The sequence below is a fragment of the Ooceraea biroi genome, chromosome 4, assembly GCF_003672135.1.
Source record: "Ooceraea biroi isolate clonal line C1 chromosome 4, Obir_v5.4, whole genome shotgun sequence".
NCBI classification, from domain to species: Eukaryota; Metazoa; Arthropoda; class Insecta; order Hymenoptera; family Formicidae; genus Ooceraea; species Ooceraea biroi.
This window is the reverse complement of record NC_039509.1, coordinates 5,727,443-5,752,397: the sequence shown is the minus strand read 5'-3', so window position 1 is coordinate 5,752,397 and position 24,955 is coordinate 5,727,443. Positions and strand designations below refer to the sequence as shown.

General features: G+C 43.0%; 2 protein-coding genes across 4 annotated transcripts in view; one reads left to right on the top strand and one right to left on the bottom strand.

The window, feature by feature from the left end:
- The window catches only part of LOC105282478 (mediator of RNA polymerase II transcription subunit 20), a 107,191-nt gene that overhangs the window by 21,140 nt on the left and 61,096 nt on the right, over positions 1–24,955 (bottom strand). The gene's annotated exons all lie outside the window — the stretch shown is intronic.
- The window catches only part of LOC105282479 (facilitated trehalose transporter Tret1-2 homolog), a 75,513-nt gene continuing 56,545 nt past the window's right edge, over positions 5,988–24,955 (top strand). Inside the window, exons 1-2 of one of the 2 annotated variants that reach the window (XM_011344451.3) lie at positions 5,988–7,022; positions 14,791–15,364. In XM_011344451.3, coding sequence (XP_011342753.1) covers positions 15,341–15,364 — 24 coding nt within the window. In that variant the 5' untranslated portion in view covers positions 5,988–7,022; positions 14,791–15,340. Of the gene's footprint in view, positions 7,023–14,785; positions 15,365–24,955 lie in introns of both variants that reach the window. The other variant, XM_011344450.3, reaches the window with a different exon arrangement.

Sequence of the window (24,955 nt, the reverse complement as noted above, 5' to 3'; positions counted from 1 at the left end):
AATATATTGTTTGTAATGAATATATCCTTGCAATTAAAGCACGATAACATATTACTAGCATAATGTATTGTTTAACAAAAGCAGTCTCCAGCTCACAAAGCACAAGCATATTCGTGATGAACTATGATTCACTGTCAATGTATATATTGTAATACGAAACGGATTTAATTGTATTTTGAGAGCACTCGATACCGTTTTTTTTCATCCCTTTTCTTGCTCGCATCGATATATTATATCATGCTTATATTGAGACCGTAATTAATTGACCGACAAGGAGGCGATAAACGAGTCAATTGCTTACAAGCATAATTTTCAAAAGCCAAGCTGTCGGATTGCGTTACGTTCGCCGCCCTTCTTCGTCGACGCGTTTTATCATTACGATGTGCGTCCGCGTGCTGTGGCGCCTGTGGCCATTAATTACTCCCATTGAGCGATCGCGTTGCACCTGCTTTGTCGTCCGCTATCTGCCGCCGAGCTGGTGATCTAATTTCAAGCTGGCTGGCAAGCGCGGCGCCGATATCTGTTCTCGCGCGCACGAGAGGGAGAGAAATATTATTATTGATGAAACATTACTGTATAAAGCGCTGCATTATTCGCGCGATAAATCAAACGTAATTTCGGACGCGCCGCAGAACGTCGGTCGGGCAGGATAAAACGCTACGTAATATCTCCGGTGAGACTCATAAAACAAAACTAGAGAAACGGCAGAGAAGACGCAGCCTCGTAATTATTTAACGGTCCGCGGCTCGTGCTGCGAGAATGTTTCTAATGTGTCAATCAACGGCGGAATGTTGCTTCTGACGCAACGCACGAGTCATGAAAAACTTCTTACTTACAAAAATTCAGATATGGATCAAGTTTTCACGTGTCTTTGCATAAACTTGATTTACGTTTCGAAATAAGCTGAGTAAAATAAAATGTATTTTTTAATCAATCATATACTTTTTCATATCTATGACTTCATTTTCTTATGACAGAAATGCTTTTATTCCATCCGCTTCAAAAGTAGATCAGGATAAATGTAGTTGCATGTATATAGCTGCTCATTCGTCTTAATTAACGTGATACAAAACATCCGATTAGTTCTCGTTGATTAGACTCGCTGCGAGGGATGTGCTGCTGCGATATTGTAACAGATGTTTTCATTTCATTCAATTAATACGTTCAAGTTCGAGTGTTTGACTAACGATCGACCTAACGATATTTCAAGAAGTGTTTAACTCGACGGAATAACTCGATGCCGGCAGGTGACAAGAGGGCGAATCGAGAGGGTCACTTTCTTTCCTCTCCGCTCGTTCTATCATTAAAAAGGGAAGTTTTGTGATCGCTTTATTAAAAGTTTTAGCAGCGACCGAGCGACGAACGATCTCGCCATCCAGCGAAAGTTTACGAGACTAATATCTTATACAGGGTGATTCGTATAAAGTGACCGATTTAATTATTAGTGAAATTTGAAGACATATGAAAAAAGAGTTTATACCGATATGTTCAGTACAAAGGGGGACACCATATAACGGATACGATTATTTTATGAGTGGAGGCGCTTAGGACATTTCAAAGTCAACTTCTTTTTTTTAATGGGATGCTGTATTTTTTATTTTATAGGATAGTAGCCCTTTTTAATATAAATTCAATGATACATTACATAAAAACATTCAAGGTCAATCAAGGCCAAAAATACATGATAAAATAAAATTCAAATGTATGATCTGTATTTCTGTTCTTCACAATAAATGTTCAAAGTTCTGACCTTGAACTCGACGACACAGATGAATCGTCTTGCTCGTGATATAATCCGTAATATTGAACGGGCACTATGTCTATGTCGATCTGGATATCGTTCATTTAATACTCTTGCAGTTTCAGCTGCATTTTTTCCACATTCACCAAAAGTTATCAAAATGTCTACAATTTGTGAATTATTGTAATTAGCCATTACGTTCAGTGCTACGACTAATCTCATACTAAGGCTGCGTTCGCTTTGGCACTCACAACGTTTGTAAGCATCACTTGTTCTTACAATCTTCGTAATAATAACATTATGATAGCAGTTTCCAAAGAAAACACAGCTCATAAACATAGACCTAGACATACTGAGAGCCAAAGCGAACGACAGACGGATATACAGATCATACATTTGAATTTTATTTTATCATGTATTTTTGGCCTTGAATGTTTTTAGGTAATGTATCATTGAATTTATATTAAAAAGGGCTACTATCCTATAAAATAAAAAATACAGCATCCCATTAACAAAAAGAAGTTGACTTTGAAATGTCCTCAACGCCTCCACTCATAAAATAATCGTATCCGTTACATGGTGTCCCCCTTTGTACTGAACATATCGGTATAAACTCTTTTTTCATATGTCTTCAAATTTCACTAATAATTAAATCGGTCACTTTATACGAATCACCCTGTATATTTCCGACGGCGCGGAGAAAACAGGAAAAATCGTTCGTTTTCGCCGCGAGATGTTTGCAGATCGAGCATTCCATTCTCCGCCCCACTGCTACTTGCAGCTTGTTAATATTAATGGAGCGGGAAATAAATCGACAGATAAATCGGGATAATAAACTAACAATCGAAGATTGATCTCAGCGGACTTGTTACTTAAAGATACATGGCAATATTAATATTCGAAAGATTTCTAATCGGGCGATACATTCGAATCGAAAGTGATCGAATTGAAGCGTGACGTTGCGGATCCTTCTTTCTCTTTCCGTACGCTGCAATGACGCGTGACACACGAAATGACTTGTGGAATACCGTAACAAAATGATGCCGACGTCGAACCGCGGAATGAGCTTTCGATTAGTTTCGGCTTTCTTTTCGATGATGGGTATCATTGGGTTGGGTTGGAATGGTCAGTGAAAAAAAGAGACGGTCAATAGCAATGTAGTGGCTTGCCACCCTTTTTCCATCCGATCCTGCATTCCGCCCCACAGTTTGTGACGCAAACAACTTCGAGCATCACGGAATACCATTGTATTTTGGACCCCCGTGGTATCCAGACTCCCTCGTATTCCCCGATTCAACAATGCGAAGCCTTACGGTGAGGGACTGCCAGACTTTATTGTCGAGCAATTTATCCTCTATTCAAGTCGTCGATCGTCGTCGTTTCGAGGAGAAGCTCTCCTGGATGTGTCCACGTGGATTCCTTTTTACAGACGCTTTATCGCAATGCTAATTAGAATTGGCGTATAAAGCCGTTACCTTTACGATATTATCGTGTCGCATGATTCCGAGGTGTTTTACGACGGTAATTCAAGGATGAAATGATGTTTTCGTTTTTACATGTCCTTTCATTTGTACGTGTCGTTATAGCCTCTGGAAAACGCCAGTGAAAATTCAAAATGTCGCTGCGGCTTATCTCGTCGTATCTGGTCGGTCGAATTAATTAACGGCTATTTATACCGGACGGTCTCCGACGCGTTCCTCCGCCTAAGGCAATTCGCTCGCTCATAATCTCTTCGAATCGATCCGGATTAAGTTGGTACGATACATTAAATCTCTTTCCGATTCTTTAGCCTTTGGGTTTTTGTTTTACGTTCTAGCAGGATTATGCTCATGTAACGGACCCAAAGGACTCACGTAATCCCTGTTTTCTAATCGTTTACAATGACAAATACATATATAAATTGTAAATACAAAATCTAATGTAAATGGAAAAAATAATTTCATTTTACATAAAAACATCTTTGTTCAACTCTTTTGCATATAGAGATAACAGATATCACTTAGGAAAAAAGCAATTATTTAGAAAGCATGCGTTTGTTTTATGAAAGTTTTATTTCTGATATTTAGGATCTCTGATAAATGCGTCAAATATTGAAATAAAAATATATGTTTCATTTACGAGAGCCACATAAAGTGCGCCTATTTAACATGTTCAATTTCCATCCATGGAAAACCATCCCCCCATACCCTCTCGAGGGATGGACAGACGGAACGCCGTATGTGCGGAACAATGCGTACAAATAGCGGCCACTTAAAAAGCGGACGCATCACGGGTCGATCGAAAAATACACCGAAACTTTCCGGACAAGCTGCATGAATACCTTCCCTCGTCTCCCCCGACGCGGTGCTCGCTCCTCTTTACCCCCTTTCTAAGGATCCCGATCTATCCGAACTAACCCAGACCTAACCCAGTAACTCCGCTCGCGGTCATTGTAGCCTAGGGGTAGTCCAATCCCCTCTCTGCCCACACACCCCTTGCATCGCGTCTCTCCTCTCTTCGACCCCCTCCCTGTTCCACGTACAAAACACGCGGATCCGTGAGCGGCGACGGGGATTGCCGGGGGCTATGCGCAGGGGGTTTTGGTGCGCGATGCCACAGCCAACCGACGGGGTAGTGTCTAGGGGGTTGTGTTCGCTCGCTCTCTCAGTTGGCCGCGATTCATCGCCGGGTATGTATGCCCCGGTCGTGGTGACCGGGTGACACGCCAGCAGATCGGGAAGGCGCGAGAGGGTGTACTCCAGGTTGCATTCTCGTTGCTTTCGTTGCGGGGCTCGTTCTCCATCTCCTTCGCTGCCTCCTTCCATTCCTTCTTCCGCTTCGCGTCACGTCCTGAGAAAGGATTAAAGTCGCCGTGCTTCGCGGATTTGTATACTTTTTCGCACGCGCGAGATCAGTGCCCCGCAGGTCAGGATCGAGCTGCGACAAATACCGGAACCGCGATGCTAATGCAACGCGAGTGCGACATTGTGATACATGCCGGTGATAACAGCGAGCGGAGCTGTGCGATAATTCGCACAACCTGACCAGCGGGTTCACGTTGATGCGCATACTGCGGTGATACCCGAGAGATATCCCTTGTCGCGTTTGACGTGTGAAATTGCGACCGCCGCGTGAGTTCGCGTAACTGATCAACGAAAAATCGCGAGACAATTAAAAAGATTGGAGTAAACGGCATGATCGTTCATTCTTCGTAAACTCTTTCGCTAATGCCTGGATTTCCCGCATCAAAATATTTCCGCATATTCTATATTCCTCTTCAACGACGTCGCTGATTCCGATGAATCGCGAAGACGCGGCGCGAGGATGTCGGACGTACCCTTACGAGGTGCGGGTAACTCCGGGTTGTCTCGTATGCGCGACCCTTGGAGTGGAGGAAACGAAACGTCTCCGGAAGCGGGCAACTTCGTGTGATCGATCGTTGTACGTGATAATTGGTTAAAATCAATCTGGTGTAAATTGCAGTCCGCTGATCGTCGTCGTGCCACACTCGATTACGCGCTTGCGGTCGTCGCTCGATAGCGCATCTCGAACGGGTGCACGAGCGAAAGACGCCCTTGCCTCGCGTACTAAAAACGCGAATAAGGGTGAAAACCTCTGCTCGAACCCCGCCGAGAGAAAAGTCGCCTCGAAGGCGACGATCCCTCGCAGAAACGCGGAGTTATCCTCGGCGCTTGGCAACTAACGCGCTGCGAGGGAAATTTCTTTGATTATGCGGATATCCCTCCTCCCCGCACTCCCGTTGATAGACCATTTTCATTCGCCGATAAAACGCGCAGGATCAACAAAATTGCGGAATCAATTGCGCGCGAAATTTCGGAGAATCGGGCCGCGGAATTAAAGCCAGTTGGCTGATCGATTAGCCATTAGGCGAACGCTTAATGATCGATCATGTGCTTCGAGAAATATTAAGTATCGTAAAAGTTATAGTAGAGAAAGAGAATCTTGCAACAAATCTTGTCAGTGTAAAAGCACTCTAACTAACACGATCGAAGACACAGCCGAAAAGATAAGTAGAAAAGATAATCGTCATTTAATTTAATTTATCTTTAATGTCTTGAATTTCAGCGCACGCGTTTTCTTGATAATTACGAATAAGAACTGACACGCGCGTGTCCAAAGCTTGCCCGAGTAAGCATGGCGACACATCTCGTCGAGCAGTGTGCCCGTTCAGGGCGAGGGGGGTGAGGGGGCGGGTGGAATTTTCTCCCGGCGAGACGAGCCTTTTACAGAGACGGGATTTAAATTCACCGCCCACGTATCCGGTTGTCACAAATAAGATCCTTGAATCTCCCCTTCTCTCCCCCTCTCTCTCGCGTAACTGCGGAATTGCGGAATTAATAAGATATCCTTCCCTCCATCCCCTTCGTGTTTTGAAAGATCGTTTCCCTAATATCCCCGCACGAGAGTTTCTCGCGGACATTTAATCTCGCGCCGTTGAGGAAACTTGCCGAAGCGAGGAAAAACGGTCGATCGCGTGGACGAGCGTCACGAACTCGCACTCTCGCGCCGGTGCGGATTATGTTTTCAGCGATCACCCGCCGCGTGTAATCGCACGTTACACGGCCGAAGCCGAAACGAAACGCTCGTGATCTTAGACCTCGCAAGCCGCGCGCGCGCCAGCTAACAACTCGACCCCCTCGACTTCGCAGGCTGCTCCGGCAGGGGAGCACGACGACGACGACGACGCTCGATCCAGCTGATAATGGATGGAAGTGAACGTGCGAGCGCACTTCGCGGAGCGAGCGTCGACGACGAGCAAGTAAGACGGCTTTGCATAATCCACCGTGTGCCGGCCCGCCTCGTCGAGGAAGAAGCGCTGCAAGAGAAGATGATCCCGCGCGGCGCGACGAGCAGCGCGTTTTTACGACGACCGGTCGTCCTGGATCGTACGACCGCACCTCGGTAGAGGAGGAAGGCCGACACGAGGCAGAAATCGAGCATCGAGGTGGAATTCTCGGCGCCGCCGTCGCCGTCAGTCGCCCGCGAAGCCGGACTGAACAAAAATCGCGGACTGGTTGTCGCGGCGAAGGGATTGCCATTTTTCCTTCGTCCTCCCTTTTTCATCGAGCGTCGCGCGATGCGGAATACCAGAGAGGGAGGAAGTGCATCTCGTCGAAACCGGAGCGGGGTGATTAATCACCCACCGCTGCGGATGCACTGACCAGTCGATGCAGCTGCTGCACCCGCGTGCCCGCGACTCGCCCACGTAATCTTCTTCGGGCCGACTCGGTCATCTCGAAGCCGCGATCGCCGGAAGAGAAGGAGATATAGAAATCGCAGCGTAGGTGACACGCTCGCGGCGCGAGACGAGAAGCGGCATGGGAGTCGCGGAGATCGCCGGCTTAGCCGGGTCACTCGCCGGATCTCGGCGCTGATCTCGCGGAAAGCACCGTGACTAAATGGTATCGGGATGATTAATGATTTTTCATGATGATGTACGGGACGATATCGACATTACCGCGTTGTTAGTCGCGGCTTTCGAGTCGCGAGCTAAGGGCAACACGCTGATTCGCCGCCGCTGACGCGATGACCGATTACGCTCGTCGCGATTTTTCCTTTCAGCCAACTGCGCAATACTATTCAGCTAAGGCTGATGCGCAACGCGTGTAAAAAGGTTTCGCAAAATTGGCGATTTAATGGGAACTAACGAACGAAATTATCAACTATGTAACGGACTGTTAATGGGATTCCGTTAATTCCGTTGATACCAAAAGGACGCTGGAAAATCATATTTTTGAAAAGGAGTTAATAAACGGTCGATCGTTTCCGAGGGCAGAGCTGGAGGAGTGGTTTGGATGGCCCGGCGTGATCATCGAGCTTCATGTTACTTTAAAAAGAGCGTGTCAGTGCAGTGTTGCACATCGGTCCGGTAACAGCTGCACCGCGTTGGACGCGCGCAGCCCCGCGTCGCGTCGCGTCAGCAAAAATTCACTGGCGCAAGGGGTTTACTTATTGTGCACTGGCACGACCTTCCATTCGGTCGTTTTATATCCCGGCCGCATAAGCCCGGGCGATGCGCGGGGTTTATCATACGATTTAATAGCGCTCTGGAAGGTTATTGGTCCGTACAAACTTGGGGCGTTATGAGGGTCGTAGAGAGAAGACAGCGCGTCCTCTCTCTCTTTCCCTCCCACGTTCTCGTTCTCCCTTTCTCTCTCTCCCTCTCTCTCTCTCTCTCTATCTCTGTCTTTCTTCCCGTATAGACCCCTTTCATTTTACATTTCACGATCGATCGAAGAATTTAATCTGCAGAGAACAGCGGCCGCGTGCGCTCTCCTTCCATCTCCCTTCTTCGTCCTCTTTCTCTCTGTTATCAATAGCGACCGCTGATTTTCTGCTAGTCGACCATCGAGTGACGATAACGATGATTGTTAAATTATTACATTTTTCATAGATTACTTTTGTCTTTACACATTTTGAGTATAACGTCTGTCGCAAACAGATGAATATCCAAATAACTAATTATAATTATATTAACAAATAACAAATTTTTAATTATAAGTATTTATTAATATTAATATATTACTAATAATATAATATATAAATCTTTTTAAAGTTTCCAATTTTAATACTTTCTGTATATGCAATGAGATAATTAGCCTTCTCTGTATTATAATTCGAAGTAGCATCATTTAAATTGATAAAATGATAATTATATGAAAGCTAAATAAAAAAGGCTGATAAACATATCGGTATTATTACCGTGACATGATTAATCGAGTATCGATTAAAACAACGTCAACTATCGACCTTTGCCGAACGGAACTTAGAATTTCGTACTAGACTTGGATTTCTTCTAATCTTCCTTGGCGTTATAAACGTGATAGTAAGTTTTTACGTTACAAGATCGACCGAAGAATGTAATTTGAACAAAATAGTCTCTCCCTCTCGCTCTCTTCTTTATAAATAACCGCCGTTGATAACGTAATTCCTGCCGCACAATTTTTGTAACGTTCCCAACGTTCCTGAACGTGTCCTGATTCGGACACGGGATCATTCCCACGCGCGTGCACGATAATTTAAATTAATTGTCGCTGCGCAGCGACAACTGATTTAATGCCTAGCTTAATCCGGCCGCTGACACGTTCAGCGCGAGCGAGCGGACGCGAGCGCGAGCGCGCGCGATGAGTTACGGTAATTCGCGCGCAAGACAGGATCCATTTACAATAGAGACATTTACGGAGTAGATACACAGCCGTGTGATTGCACGTGGGCGTTTAATACACACGAGCTTTTGTGTCCTGCGTTCTAGCTGCACGCATTATCGCCGCGTGTTTAGCGATTTTCTCCGAAGATTCCGCGGTTCTTTCTCCGTTCCGCACGTGTAAATCGTTCTAAGCGACTGGTGAAAACAGTTGGATTAATGCTCGCGACGCCTATTGGAACACTTATCGTATCACGTTTCTCCGTTAAAATTAATCGCTAGAAAATGGTCGCAAAGCGCACACTTGATGAATATTTTCTTTTCCTTGATAATTCTTTTCTCCTCTTTCATTTAATATTACTCGTTGCGGAAAGCTGACCAGGATTTAATATACGTATATACATATGCGTGTACGTGTTTAACGAATACCTACAATATTCCACGAAATTATTACAATTCGGCTCGTCGCGGTTGTTCTCCCAGCCGCAGGCGATCCCTCGGCTTACGTGAGAAAACTATGACTTTCTTAAAGAAAACTCGTGATTAATATCTGGGGACACGTTTCGGATCTCGGACCGGATAATTCGAACACGCGACGTGCGACGAGTTCGTAAATCGTAGACGTACGTGTACGTCGGGTGGAAGGCAAACGAGAGAGAGATGCACGCGCGCGTGTGTGTAGGCGATAAATTTCCGATTCACGATGCTGCAGATTGCGCTTGTACGCGGCCGGGTTTGTACGCCTTTGCCGAAGTACTTTCCACTTTCCTCCTCGCTGAGCTTATGGAAAAAGTTTAGTTTCGGCTCGTGCGTCGGATAGTTGTCCTTCCGATTTTCCCCGCGCACAGCGACGAGAGAGAAAAACGATGCGCAATTCGTACGAATGCCAATTGAAATGACAGGATTAATTCCGCGGAAATACGGCCGTTTCATGGCAATAAATTTCTCCTTGCATTTCGAGGCAGGTGATTTATGGATAGGCGTATCGAGATTATTAATGGGAGCTAATTATGACATTTGCGCCTAGGAAAACAAAATAGCAGTTAATAAAAATGTGTACTCGCAGTAACAGTCAAATTAAAGAACCAGCAACATTTCAGAGCGTAAATTTCATGCGTTTTTGCAAACAGGAATATTTAATATTTAATAATAGTATTGTATTTAAAAAAGAGAATTTTTTGAGATTTTGAGAAAATAGTAATATGAAAAATTCTATTTTTATATTTATATTTTAGTTTAGTTTAGATTTTTATTTGTGCTTTAGAAATATATGTCGATGAACAAGCAAATTAATATCGACAGCAAATTAATATCGATAAATTTGTAATTAAATATCCATACTTGAGCAAGTTTACAGTGTACCGTGATCCTTACCCTCGATGCGAAAGAGATTCGCGTTACGCGTTGCGATAGATTTCCAATTGAATGTGGCATCGAGTTGCGTTTCTCCGTATTAACAAACACACTAACGGATATTACTCGCGGTTGTTACATTGACGTCAAATACGATCTGACGTTTCGCATATTGGAATGTCGTATCCGAACGCGGGTAACAGCGAACTGTGTGGCCACCCGGAAAACATATTACGTAATATATACACACACGTAAAAATAGTATTAATTATATAAATTAAACAAACGATATACAAATGAAAAATTCAAAACGAAAACATTATCGTATTATTTCTAAACCGGCACATGTTATTATCGTCTCCTATATTTGGGTTCTTGTATTTTTATACAAATTTGTGCATTTTCGAGTCTGCACGGCACTTGATGAATTAATGAAAAATCATACACGATGATTGCGAACGACGAGTGTCGCTTGCCGGCAATTTATCCGTGTCCAAGTTGTCACTTAATTCCAATCGATCGCGCAGTCACGCGGAAGCGAGCACCCGGTTTTCATTCACTGGTTTAAAAAAAGGACATATCTTCCTATTCGTGGCGTGATTGCGGTTATACCCTTCTTCGCACGATACGACTGGAAAGGTCGCGGTGGAGAAACACGCCAAGCTCTCTCCTCCGTAGCAGTACAGGGGGATCAAAAGTTTTCAGTCAGCCAGGCCAGGCAACGTCTCATAATTTATTCCCGCGCGAGAAAGGGGCAGAGTACTTTGTAGAAGCCTGCCATCGCGCGAGCATGAAGAGCGTGAGGGATTTTTTTCTCCCTCTTTCCTTCTTTTTTATCTTCTCCCTTTTTATATTCGTTCAGCTGCGTCACAAATCCCACAAACGAGCCAGGACATATTACTCCCGTCTGTCTGTTTGCTTGCCCTCTTCTTACGCACCTCTCATCCTTCTTCCCTCTAATTACCATGACGCGACATGATCATAATTTGCGACACCAATTGCCGAGATAAACTGAACGTTCGAACTTAGGTAAACAATAATTATAATAATAATATACAGTTTAAGAATATATACATATACACAATTAGTAAAATAATTCAAATAACAAGAAATAAGAAATTCATGTAGAGAGAATTTTGTTCAATAATTACGCAGCTGGAATATATTCATATTAAAGCTAAACTGTACATGTTATAGATATTAATATTTTATTCAGATATCTTTTTAATCTGTAAAAATGTATTATATTTCTTTAAAATTTTACGATGTCAAAGATATGTCCCAGTTCGATCAGATTTAATATACGATACTTATATTTAATATGTAATAGAAATATACTTCTCTTTAATATCATAACTTTTTATAAAAGCTTATATATCTTGTTCAGAAAAATATTCTATTTCAAGATAATGATATATGAGATGCATCAGGGATTACACATTTTACCCATGAGTCCACATGGAACGTTACGCACGGGTGAAAAACGAACTGCATATTGCTCGCAGAGATGCTGTACGTTTTTTTAACTTAACGGCCGATAGACCGACGGAGTTTCACCGTATAAGCGTTGCGGAAAATACACAACGTTCGTGCAGGCATCACGTGTTCTGCGTAATTGATGTCCCATCGATCGATCGCCAGACGCGATAGATAGACACGACACATCGATAACGCTCACAGAGAATCGGAAATAAATCGCTCGCGATAAAGTTGGACGGTTCCGTTTACCCGTTGTGCGGGCAACGTCCGTCTACCTCGATAAAAATGCGCAACTCGCCGTTCAATTATGTAAGAAAAATACTGTACAAACAATGCATCATACTACTGATTGTTCGTGCAATTCGCAACGGCTGCTGGGAAGGTAAATAACCGCAGATGTCTAACTTTAAGTTGTTACGTAACTTCATGATATTGATTGATGAAGAGGGTTATACGTGATTTGTTACAAACTATTGAAATATGACAAATATGTAAAGTTTCTTCTTTTTTCAAAACAAGCTTTGCCGGAAGAGTCGTATCAATCGTCGCTAAATTCAAAAAGTTTTATTTCGGATTAATCAACGATAAAACTGATGAGCCGAACTCGATTCTCAATGATCAATCGACGTCCATATCGATGATCGGGTGCTAGAGGCACGCTTAATAAGATCGGACGTGGGACGCCACCCCATCGCTCGGTCGAATGTTTTAAAGCGTACGAATGATTGAAGATTGAATCGTGAATCGAATGGCCGATAATTCGCTGGTAATTACGGGTAAATTCAATCGTATTAATGGTTGCCGTACCGCCTGGTGCGTCGCGTGAGTTATCGGCCGGCTGCTGCCAGGAACAGAGCTGGACTCTGTGACCCGATATCGCGCAGTTCCACCGATATTGGCTTAGCAGCAGCACCTCGGAGTCTCGAAAAGAGAGAAACAATAGCGGATGCGACAAGCCGCGTTTCCTCTGACGTGGTTGAACTTCTTTTGATCAGTGAAACTGCGATTCGCGAAAAATATCTTTCTGCGAGATCAACTCCAAATATCGCGTAAACTCATCGCACAATTAACGAATGAACACTTTCAGCTGATCACAATGAATAATCCAGACCAGCATGATTAATTGCGTTATCCATCTCGCAAACATAAGTACCTTATTAATAATATAATTAATAATGAGACAAAAGAAGTCGGATTGTGATAGCATCTCTATATTAGAGCCGCAGCAAACAAATCTTATCCCGTCATCAACAATAGGATCAAAATTGTAATATTCTTTTTTTCTCTTTTTTTTCTCTTTTCTCTTTTTCTTCTTTTTTTTCTCTTTTTATCTCTATAAGCCGTTATTATGCTTATAAATTATCTCTTCTTATTGGAGTAGATTTGGATCGGGAGCTTGAATGGAGAACAGTCAGAATACTCGTGATTTAGCGACACCAACAATATCTTATATTTAATACCGAACTTGATACAGACAAAGGATGATTCGCTCGTTATGGATTCTCGCACTACCTATTCATTTGATTATCGATCTCAGACTGCTCGCTCCGACTTCCACGACTAGCTCGTCCCAAGCGCTCGCTGACAACGCGCCCTCGCGTAAAGTATTTCGGCTACTTGGACAAAGGTATCCAGCAAGTGCTGCCTATTGTCGTGTGCGTGTGTCAACATGACGTACTTACAATCGTATTTCTTACAAAATTTTCTGTGAATCATCGAAATACAAATGATGCGACATACATGAGACCGTCTCCAGAAAACGCATGTTTTGCACGCATGCATGGGGCATCGAACGTCATACTTTGCCAACGTCTCCGGACGAGCCATAAGGCACACTCTTTATCGCGTCCGATTTTATTTCCGTTGCGTTACGGACAGCAGGAATAATAACAGCCGGACGGTGCATTCCCGGCTGCGTGCCACGGGGGAGAGCCGAATTTTTGTATCGCACCGCGGCCGGGCAAAGTGACGTCGCATCGTCGGCGCCGCTAATGGACTGCGACGTTTTTACAGGCGGAGCTAAAAGCTCCGGCCCATAACAGTGACGTTTTGCATGCGCACTATTTATACTTGCGCACTATTAGCCAGTCTGATGCGATAAGACCTAGGATGCGAACGAGCGGGATGGTTGCTAAAACGTGAGCTGCGTTTGCGGAAAACGTCACGCTATCGATGCGATCGAAAATTCACATTCTAACAATACACCGCATACGTCGGGTCGGTGAGGATATTTTATCATGTAACGTATCTTCGCAAGCTATACTCTATTTTCTCGGAAAAATTAATGCGACATGGTATATCGGTAATCCAGAAGAACAAGAGAGACCGCATAAATAAATTAACGTCTGATCGTGAGTGTTGTAAACGATCACAAGACTCCAAGCGAAAAGAGCCAAGCAAATTTATGAATGTATTCAAATTCTGTAACTGACAGAATCGAAATAGTTTCTATTAAAAATCAATATGATTTTTTAATTTTTATTTAAGAAATAAAGCAAAGAATTATGTGTGCTAAAAAATACATATTGATCGTCATTTATAGTCAGAAGAGAAACATGTTCTTTAGTATTTAAAATAATCTTTTACAAAACCAGTTTGTAAAGAATTATCTACGAATGAATATAATAACAAAATTTTAAGTAACTTAGATATCAAGATCCCATTTTCATCAAAACCTTCATGCTTGACGTATTTCAGTAGAGAATATTGTCTGAGAAGTCGGATCTATTCTTCTCCTTCCGCTGATATAATTTATTACAAATAAGGAAGAGATTTTCTTTCTCGAGATGCAATATTTCTTCCTCTGAGATACCATTAAAAGTTTTATTATTCGTAATCATTTTCAGCAAGCGAATCAGCGAGTGCCCCGAGCGAATTCAAGTCACAGATTTGAGTCTCCCAGGGAATAATCGTGAAATAAATAACCGCAGTGTCTATAGTTAAAGAAGCAATCATAGTTTTACTTTTCTTTTTCTTTTTTCTCTGGGAAAAAATCCGTGCGATACCATGCCGGCTTCAAGTTATCTAAGGCGCAATATCTTCTGTGTGATACAAATGCTTTTTCACAGGACAGTTCCTCGGATAACGAAATAAAATGTATGCAACGTAGATGCAAGGGAGTCTTAGGAGAACGAGATAACTCGTCGTTGACGATGACGACGGCAAAGCGAGGACGACGATAGCGACGACGACAACGTATGATCCAGATGCATAGAAAACAATCGCCAGCAAAAGCGACAATAATGACGACGCTAGAGATAAGCGCAGAACCCCGACAATAAATATGTAAGACTGATACTGTTGGAGGAAAGGATAACACTGCCCACGTAGGAAGGAGATAGCGGCAAGACGTATCGATTTGCGCGCGCGAAATATCCTCCTTTGCTCCCGCGTGGACGCGAAACGTTCGCGTTTTCGCCAGAAACTTCGCGCTAGTACACTGCGCGTGTCTTCCCGCAAAGAGGATACCCTGAGGATACTTCTGGGATACTGCAGAAGAGAAGAAGTATGAGAATCGCGAACAGTTCTTCCGTGACTTTTTGAACATCTTTGCGATGTCCTCGTGCGCGAGTTCGTAGACGAGCAGCGGACGGAAGCAGTTGACGAGAAGAGAAATAAAAAGAATGTCACTGAATCACAGATATTACGTAAGTATCGAATTGTTATACATTATTTTATAGGATATACTTGACAAGAATTAATTTATATAATTCATATAAATTTCCTAGAAAATATTCAATTTTATTGAGAACAATATTATATATTCGTACCTATCGTATAAAATTCGTTCTTTCCATTTATATTTGTGTTATTAGCTTATGTTATTAGCTTTTATAGAAGTAGCTTTTTATATCGATTATTTTTTTTTTATATTGGTTTCAATGAATCGTTTTCCCGTTAAGTTACATGATTAACTTCATCGCTCACATGTATAGAAAGTATGTAGAAAAGTATCTTTTAAAAGATATATATATATATATATATATATATATATAATACTTAATTTTTTTATTGTCATAATAAACATATTTAATCACTTATCGCACAGTTGCTAACAAAAATAATCTGTATAACAGCTGACATTTCTAACCGCGAAAGGCGCAGGTAGAGAACGCGGAACATGTCCAACAAGAGACAATTTTTTGCTTATGAAATTTTCCAAATTTGGACTTTCTTCTCATGATAATTCCTTTTATAAAACACAGAGGATAAAAAATGAAAATATTTTTATTATAAAAGATAAACCGCAAATTTCAATTAAACTTATTAAAACTTCAATTCAATATAATAACGTAATTGGGATCTTATAATCTCTCTGATATGTCGTCAACTGGCCAACTCGATACACAGTCTCGTCACATGAAAATTAACAGAAGCGTCTTCCATTACTTTTTATTTTTATTGGTACACGACCGTTTTTAAATTAAAATTTTACTAAATATTCGATAACGATAAGGGTTTTTAATTTTCATTCAAATGAGATTTGAACTGTAAATTCAAACGTTTACTTAGAAGCTAAGCTGTTTTTTTCGCGCATAAAGTACGCCATGATTCGCACCATTGTACTCATCTTCACGCGAGCAAAGTTTTTAGTTACAAGAGCTGCTGAGGAAGCACTTGTCGTTATCAACTTTAAAGTCGGTTAGTGGGTTGGTCGACGTTGAAAGTGAGAAATAAATATTAAAAGGATATATCACTGACGCAGACGACTGTACATTCAAACGCGCAATATAATACACCGCAACAATAGCCGGTGCAATTAGCCAAGCAACATTAGGAAAAATCTCTTAATTATTAAAGCATTACATTTCACGACAAAATGTGCGAGCGCAGCGCAATGAGCCGTCTTCCAAGCGAGAAACCCATTTCTCTCGGTTGTACAAATTACGTTGCTCCACTTAATAAAGTGTGCCGAGATCACGGCTGTTTCATGCCACCGCTACAACGTGGCGACAAATTCGAATCTCTCCGCACGGTACGGTTATTGTTGTCGCGATGGCCGTAGCCAGAACATAATAGATAAGCGTGGACCTCGTAGGGCAGCAGCAGTAGCAGCAGCGTTGGCGCTAGATATCGACCGCTGCCGTCTCTCCTGTCCTTTCCGTGTATCTCTCTGTATATATCTCTCTCCCGTGGTGCAACTGCGTCCGGGAAATTAAAGCTGTCTATCCTAGCCTCTCCTCTTCGTCGCAGACATCGGGAAGTAACGCGTTTCGAAGCTCGCCGGAAGCCCGCCAAACTTTCTACTCGTAAGGCCTACGCGCTGAAGTTATCGCCTCCGGTTACTTACTCCATCCAAGTTTGATTGGTCCTCTGATCCTGGAAATGTATATCCTTCTCTCTCGCAGAATTTTGTCCAGATCGCTTTATGTCAAGACTCTTATTATAGGGTCTATATCGCGTTTGTAATCGCGTCAGCTACCTCCGTTGCAGGACCTCAGCTGGTGTAATCGCGCAGTGCACTTGCTGCAAACGAGCGTCACGAGAACGCGTTCGTCTTTTTCGATGCGAAGCCGGAAGTATCGTTCATATGCCGATACGTCAACAGCGTCCGCGGTCACGAGAAGAGAGATTATTTATGTATGTATGTGCATCTTGCATATCGATTCCGTGCGCCGCGGTACACGGCGTATGCATTATTATCATTACTTTCCCGGGCGCGAGGATCGCTAAGGAGACGTAGCGCGCGCAACAAGAGCGGCCGCATCGGGCGAGCGGATAAAATATAGCGGTAAAAGTGTCGCTGACACGTTGGAAAAATCGCTACTGCAGCCGAAGGAATAAATTATCGATGTATAAAGGCACGTCCCCCTCCTCTCCTCCCCTTTATGCGCTCCTCTCCTCTCTCCGCCACCTTTATGAGCTATCGCGCAGTCGAGTTCGCCAAGTTAAAGCGGAGCATGCCGAACTTGCGCGAGAAATGGATATCGATACCGCGATCTCGAGCTCGCATCGGCTGTCCCTTCCCCTCCCACAACATCGACCGTCTCGGGGAGGGGGAGGAGGTTTGGGGAGAGAGGATGAAGGGGTCGTCAAAGGCGACTACGTCGAGGCAATTACCGCCGTGACACGAAGAAACGGCACGACAAGAGAATTACTGCTCGCTAAAAGTTCAATTAGCGGAGCAGCGATTAAGAATACGATCCATCACGATCACTCGAAAGTTGCTTCCCGAGTGAGAGAATTTCAGGGACGATTTACCGTTTGAGCGCAGTCGTTATCTCTCGTCATGATAGAAAAAATGATCGATCGTCATGAATGTCATCGTTGCAATGCGAGAGGATTGCTATCGAAAATAATTTCAGAATAAATAATTGAGACACGAGTGGACTGAATGACGGATTTAAGAGCAAAGCACTTGGCGCAAGATTGGGAGGATAATTGGGAGTACGCAAGAATATCACACGTTACGTGTACCTGCTTGAAGTTAGCTTTGCCAGTAACAATCAATCTGCTAAACCCAAACAGCACTATTAATAAGTTCGCCTTTTTGTTGTCGCACTGTATTCCGCGAATTCGCGGCGAGAACATCAAAGCCTTTATTGTTCCTTGGCGAGAATACTTAGCGCCTTAACGAACAAAGCCTTTGGGCATCAAAGACTTCATTGGGGGCTAATGAGGAATTATTATGTAACGTGCACACGAGATCGTTTGAGAAACAACTATACATTTTCTTGAAATTACTTCTTGAAAAAATCTTACAAGTAAACCTACGGAAGTGTCACTCTCCGATTTTTCTGAAATTTGGATATGTTATAATACATGAAAAACTAAGGGACACGTATTTTTTTTTAGCGGCGGAAAAACATATTTAGGGGATGAAACGACCCCCCAAAATGGGGGGTAAAATGGAAAAATTGCGATATCTTTGAGACCAGTGAAGCCATTTTAATGATTTTTGGTATGAAAGTATCTTTCGATAGAAGACGAAAATCGGCCTAGGTATGTTGGAAGGGGAGTGAAAATTAGGGGGTGAACTACCCCTAAAGTGACCAATTTCTTGCTGCAAAAAATCAGTTTTGATCTGATCGAAGTAAAATCTATTAAAACTTTAAGAGGAAAGCTAATTGAGGAACACGTATTTTTTGGTTTGTTTTATATAAATATTCAGGAGGTAAACAATCCCTAAATTGCCGCGTTCGTTTGGCATTGCGCATGAAACACCTTGTGAAACTATATTTTTTAACTGTTCGATCTTTTTAATATATTGGTTTTTTAAGTCGCTGAATCCGAATCTGAAATCAGATTTTCAAAATTCAATATGGCGGACGAAAACTCGAAAAATTACTTGAACAGACAGTAACTCGACATGCGACTTTCAAAATACAATAAAATCAACTTTTGACATTTATTGTTAGTTATGTGAAGTGAATTAAACATGTTAAAAATATTAATCGTTTATAACAAAATTGTTTAAACAATGTAGCTAAAAAATGAAATGAAAAATGATTAGAGTGAGTCCCCTTGCCTCTCACTATTTTCTGTAAGGGGACTCACTCTAATCATTTTTCATTTCATTTTTTAGCTACATTGTTTAAACAATTTTGTTATAAACGATTAATATTTTTAACATGTTTAATTCACTTCACATAACTAACAATAAATGTCAAAAGTTGATTTTATTGTATTTTGAAAGTCGCATGTCGAGTTACTGTCTGTTCAAGTAATTTTTCGAGTTTTCGTCCGCCATATTGAATTTTGAAAATCTGATTTCAGATTCGGATTCAGCGACTTAAAAAACCAATATATTAAAAAGATCGAACAGTTAAAAAATATAGTTTCACAAGGTGTTTCATGCGCAATGCCAAACGAACGCGGCAATTTAGGGATTGTTTACCTCCTGAATATTTATATAAAACAAACCAAAAAATACGTGTTCCTCAATTAGCTTTCCTCTTAAAGTTTTAATAGATTTTACTTCGATCAGATCAAAACTGATTTTTTGCAGCAAGAAATTGGTCACTTTAGGGGTAGTTCACCCCCTAATTTTCACTCCCCTTCCAACATACCTAGGCCGATTTTCGTCTTCTATCGAAAGATACTTTCATACCAAAAATCATTAAAATGGCTTCACTGGTCTCAAAGATATCGCAATTTTTCCATTTTACCCCCCATTTTGGGGGGTCGTTTCATCCCCTAAATATGTTTTTCCGCCGCTAAAAAAAATACGTGTCCCTTAGTTTTTCATGTATTATAACATATCCAAATTTCAGAAAAATCGGAGAGTGACACTTCCGTAGGTTTACTTGTTAGAGTGATGATTCTTCAACGGAAAATTATAAATTGATTCAAAATGCAATAAATTAAATTTTGACAAGTACAGATAAATGGTGACCGAATTTAACATGTCGGTTTTTCTAGATATCAGGAGTCTAATACGCTAGTATTGCATCAATAGAAACAATTTTTTTATTTTTCTTCGACACGTAATAACGATGTGATTAATTAATCAGTATCGGTCATATCGACTGTACGACTGTACGAAACATCGCGTCCAACCACATGCAAATTCCAGATAATCGATATTGCACAATACGAATTCACACAAAGTTCATTTACATTTACATTCACGCAAAGTTCATCACAAAACAATTGTTTAGTCGCGTGAATTCGTGCAATTTTGTACGTGCAAATCCACCAATGTGGGGCGATCGTGTCACATTGTTCTTTTGCTCTTTGTGTAAAGCCCTCGCTTTAAAGCCGTCTGAATCATCTCCTATTCGTGGACGGTGTACGCCAAGCGTCAGCAACGTCTTAACATTCATCAGACGAGCACTTTTCGTATAGAGACATCATGTCTTACATACATCGTAATTGCTCGTAAAAAGAGAAACGGGAAACAACAATCAATAATCGTTAATATTTTATGAATATTAAACAGAATAAAAAAAGGAGGTTTGAGTGAGGAATCAAAATGACAGTGCGACTCCAATCTGTGGGCCAAATTTAACTCTAAACTTTTTGTTCTATCTTACAAAAACAATTGCGGATTTCGTATTTCGCTATGGTCAGTCAAAAAGTCTGTTCGATTTTCAATAGCTGACACCACGCACGTAATATACATGCAATATATGTAGGCAACAATATTGATAATGTCTGACACAGACGGTCTAGATAAGGTCTAAGATAAGATCTATAATCATGATCAAGGATGGTGATTACTTGGTTCATATAATTTGTCTAAATGGAATAAAACTGACGCAAAAATCAAATCAAACGTTTTGATTGAAGCAATACATGAGATGTCTATGAATAATTATGAAGAGAAAATGAGTCATTTTGGGAGCTGTGTACGCGTGTGTGTATGCGTGTAGATTGTGGGCAAAATTGCCACCATCGCCTTCCATCGTCACGTTCGTTGCTCGCCAAAGCTCACGAAAGCTCGTGAAAGCTCGGTCTCGTGCGTCCCGCGTTTTACTTCCCATGATTTTCCGCATTCGCAGGCTGATTGACGCGCGCATCGCGTCGGCCGCTGCCTTCGCGATACCTTTCCGACGACGCGACGTCAGTGACTTCGACATGGCATGACGATGCATGGCAAGGCTGCAAATATAGATTTGCAAATCGATCCACGTGTACGCACGTAGATCTGCATTAACCTATTTTCCCTCGCGCACGTCGCCCGCCATTATTCGCTTTTGATACGAACGTTCCTCGGAAGCTTCAACGAGTTACGTAAAACAGTTAAATATGTTTTACATGGATTTCCCATAAAGCATAAATTTAGCACGGACAGAAGTTAGATTTTCTCTTTCATGTAGGTTAATTGCGCGTAATAATAATAATAATTTTTGCAAAACTCGATGTTACTGTAAGATCTAAAATTCAAGAATAAAGGAAGAGACATGAGGAGGTACGTAGCGAAGGGGTAAACTAACAATACGAACGCGAATCGCTTTCTCGAGCTGATCGGAGTTTTTCGCGAGACAAATTCGAGCGATCGATGGAATTCGAAGCGACTGCTTCATATTCGAGGTCCATAGTCTCGAAGGGGTATTACGGTCAAGTTCTACTAGGATTAAGTGCTGCCACAATGGGGTTGAATTATCAATTTCGCTACGTGGCACGCGGCCGGCCGAGAGATTCGCAAGGAACTCGGTCAGAATTCCGCGCGAATCTACGGCGTATATATCGGGCTTCCTAATCGCGCCCGGCGAAAATCACGGCGATTCCGCCGCGGCCGATGTAGCCACCAAACCTCGTACGCGAACTTTCGTTGTGTCGTCGACCAATCAGCAACGGCGTGTCACTATGACGAAGCGTCGGACGCGCGAGATTCAGTACGACGCTAATGGAATGTTCAGATAACACGGATTGCATGTGTGGTGAACAACACAACGCGTCCCATCTTCACACAACCGCCGTTAATGGCTGATAGACTGATCGCGCCATGGCGATGGTCGACGATACTTAATGTCCCATCAGGGTACGTCGAAACCTCAAGGATATTAAGAGATCATCTTTGTGCGATATGATTTTCGTAATGACATTTGGAAAAATTCTAAACTTGAGTAATGATGAACATGATAGCTCAGACATACGTAGATGTTATTCTGTAAGAGGCGAAAAATAACTAGGAGACTGCCTTAGATTTGAACTCGAACTCTCCGGGATCCCTGGTTCACACGCCTAGGTCTTAGGCCAATACTCCTACTGTTGTGATCAACTTGTTTTCATTCTGATCCTCTATACGACCTGTCAGTCTCGACTATCTTTCCAGATCTTACAGCTCGGCCAGCCTGACATTACATTCGTCCCCGAATGTCTCCAAATCGTCGGTTCACTCCACTTGAGTCCCTCCCAACCTCCATTTTTGGTTCACTTTTCTGAGTCCCTCCCAACCTCCATTTTTGGTTCACTCTTCTGAGTCCCTCCCAACCTCCATGTTGGTTCACTCCTCTGAATCCTACCCAATCTCCATGTTGGGTTCACTCCTCTGAGTCCTTCCCAATCTCCATGTTGGTTCACTCCTCTGAGTCCGTCCCGACCTCCATGTTCAGGCTTCACTACCGGTCAGCTGCTTCTCAACTCCCTCCTCTCCGAGGGGTAGCGGATTTTATTCCACTTCTGAATTGTAAGAGGCGAAAAATAACTAGGAGACTGCCTTAGATTTGAACTCGAACTCTCCGGGATCCCTGGTTCACACGCCTAGGTCTTAGGCTATACGGCCAATACTCCTACTGTTGTGATCACCTTGTTTTCATTCCGATCCTCTATACGACCTGTCAGTCTCGACTATCTTTCCAGATCTTACAGCTCGGCCAGCCTGACATTACATTCGTCCCCGAATGTCTCCAAATCGTCGGTTCACTCCACTTGAGTCCCTCCCAACCTCCATTTTTGGTTCACTCTTCTGAGTCCCTCCCAACCTCCATGTTGGTTCACTCCTCTGAGTCCTTCCCAATCTCAATGTTGGTTCACTCCTCTGAGTCCTTCCCAATCTCCATGTTGGTTCACTCCTCTGAGTCCGTCCCGACCTCCATGTTCAGGCTTCACTACCGGCCAGCTGCTTCTCAACTCCCTCCTCTCCGAGGGGTAGCGGATTTTATCCCACTTCTGAATTGTAAGAGGCGAAAAATAACTAGGAGACTGCCTTAGATTTGAACTCGAACTCTCCGGATCCCTGGTTCACACGCCTAGTCTTAGGCTATACGGCCAATACTCCTACTGTTGTGATCACCTTGTTTCATTCCGATCCTCTATACGACTGTCAGTCTCGACTATCTTTCCAGATCTTACAGCTCGGCCAGCCTGACATTACATTCGTCCCGAATGTCTCCAAATCGTCGGTTCACTCCACTGAGTCCCTCCCAACCTCCATTTTGGTTCACTCTTCTGAGTCCCTCCAACCTCCATGTTGGTTCACTCCTCTGAGTCCTTCCAATCTCAATGTTGGTTCACTCCTCTGAGTCCTTCCCAATCTCCATGTTGGTTCACTCCTCTGAGTCCGTCCCGACCTCCATGTTCAGGCTTCACTACCGGCCAGCTGCTTCTCAACTCCCTCCTCTCCGAGGGGTAGCGGATGAATCTCAACTGTCTTCGAGGGGTAGCGGATTTTATCCCACTTCTGAATTGTAAGAGGCGAAAAATAACTAGGAGACTGCCTTAGATTTGAACTCGAACTCTCCGGGATCCCTGGTTCACACGCCTAGTCTTAGGCTATACGGCTAATACTCCTACTGTTGTGATCACCTTGTTTTCATTCCGATCCTCTATACGACCTGTCAGTCTCGACTATCTTTCCAGATCTTACAGCTCGGCCAGCCTGACATTACATTCGTCCCCGAATGTCTCCAAATCGTCGGTTCACTCCACTTGAGTCCCTCCCAACCTCCATTTTTGGTTCACTCTTCTGAGTCCCTCCCAACCTCCATGTTGGTTCACTCCTCTGAGTCCTTCCCAATCTCCATGTTGGTTCACTCCTCTGAGTCCTTCCCAATCTCCATGTTGGTTCACTCCTCTGAGTCCGTCCCGACCTCCATGTTCAGGCTTCACTACCGGCCAGCTGCTTCTCAACTCCCTCCTCTCCGAGGGGTAGCGGATGAATCTCAACTGTCTTCGAGGGGTAGCGGATTTTATCCCACTTCTGAATTGTAAGAGGCGAAAAATAACTAGGAGACTGCCTTAGATTTGAACTCGAACTCTCCGGGATCCCTGGTTCACACGCCTAAGTCTTAGGCTATACGGCCAATACTCTTACTGTTGTGATCAACTTGTTTTTATTCCGATCCTCTATACGACCTGTCAGTCTCGACTATCTTTCCAGATCTTACAGCTCGGCCAGCCTGACATTACATTCGTCCCCGAATGTCTCCAAATCGTCGGTTCACTCCACTTGAGTCCCTCCCAACCTCCATTTTTGGTTCACTCTTCTGAGTCCCTCCCAACCTCCATGTTGGTTCACTCCTCTGAGTCCTTCCCAATCTCCATGTTGGTTCACTCCTCTGAGTCCTTCCCAATCTCCATGTTGGTTCACTCCTCTGAGTCCGTCCCGACCTCCATGTTCAGGCTTCACTACCGGCCAGCTGCTTCTCAACTCCCTCCTCTCCGAGGGGTAGCGGATGAATCTCAACTGTCTTCGAGGGGTAGCGGATTTTATCCCACTTCTGAATTGTAAGAGGCGAAAAATAACTAGGAGACTGCCTTAGATTTGAACTCGAACTCTCCGGGATCCCTGGTTCACACGCCTAGGTCTTAGGCTATACGGCCAATACTCCTACTGTTGTGATCAACTTGTT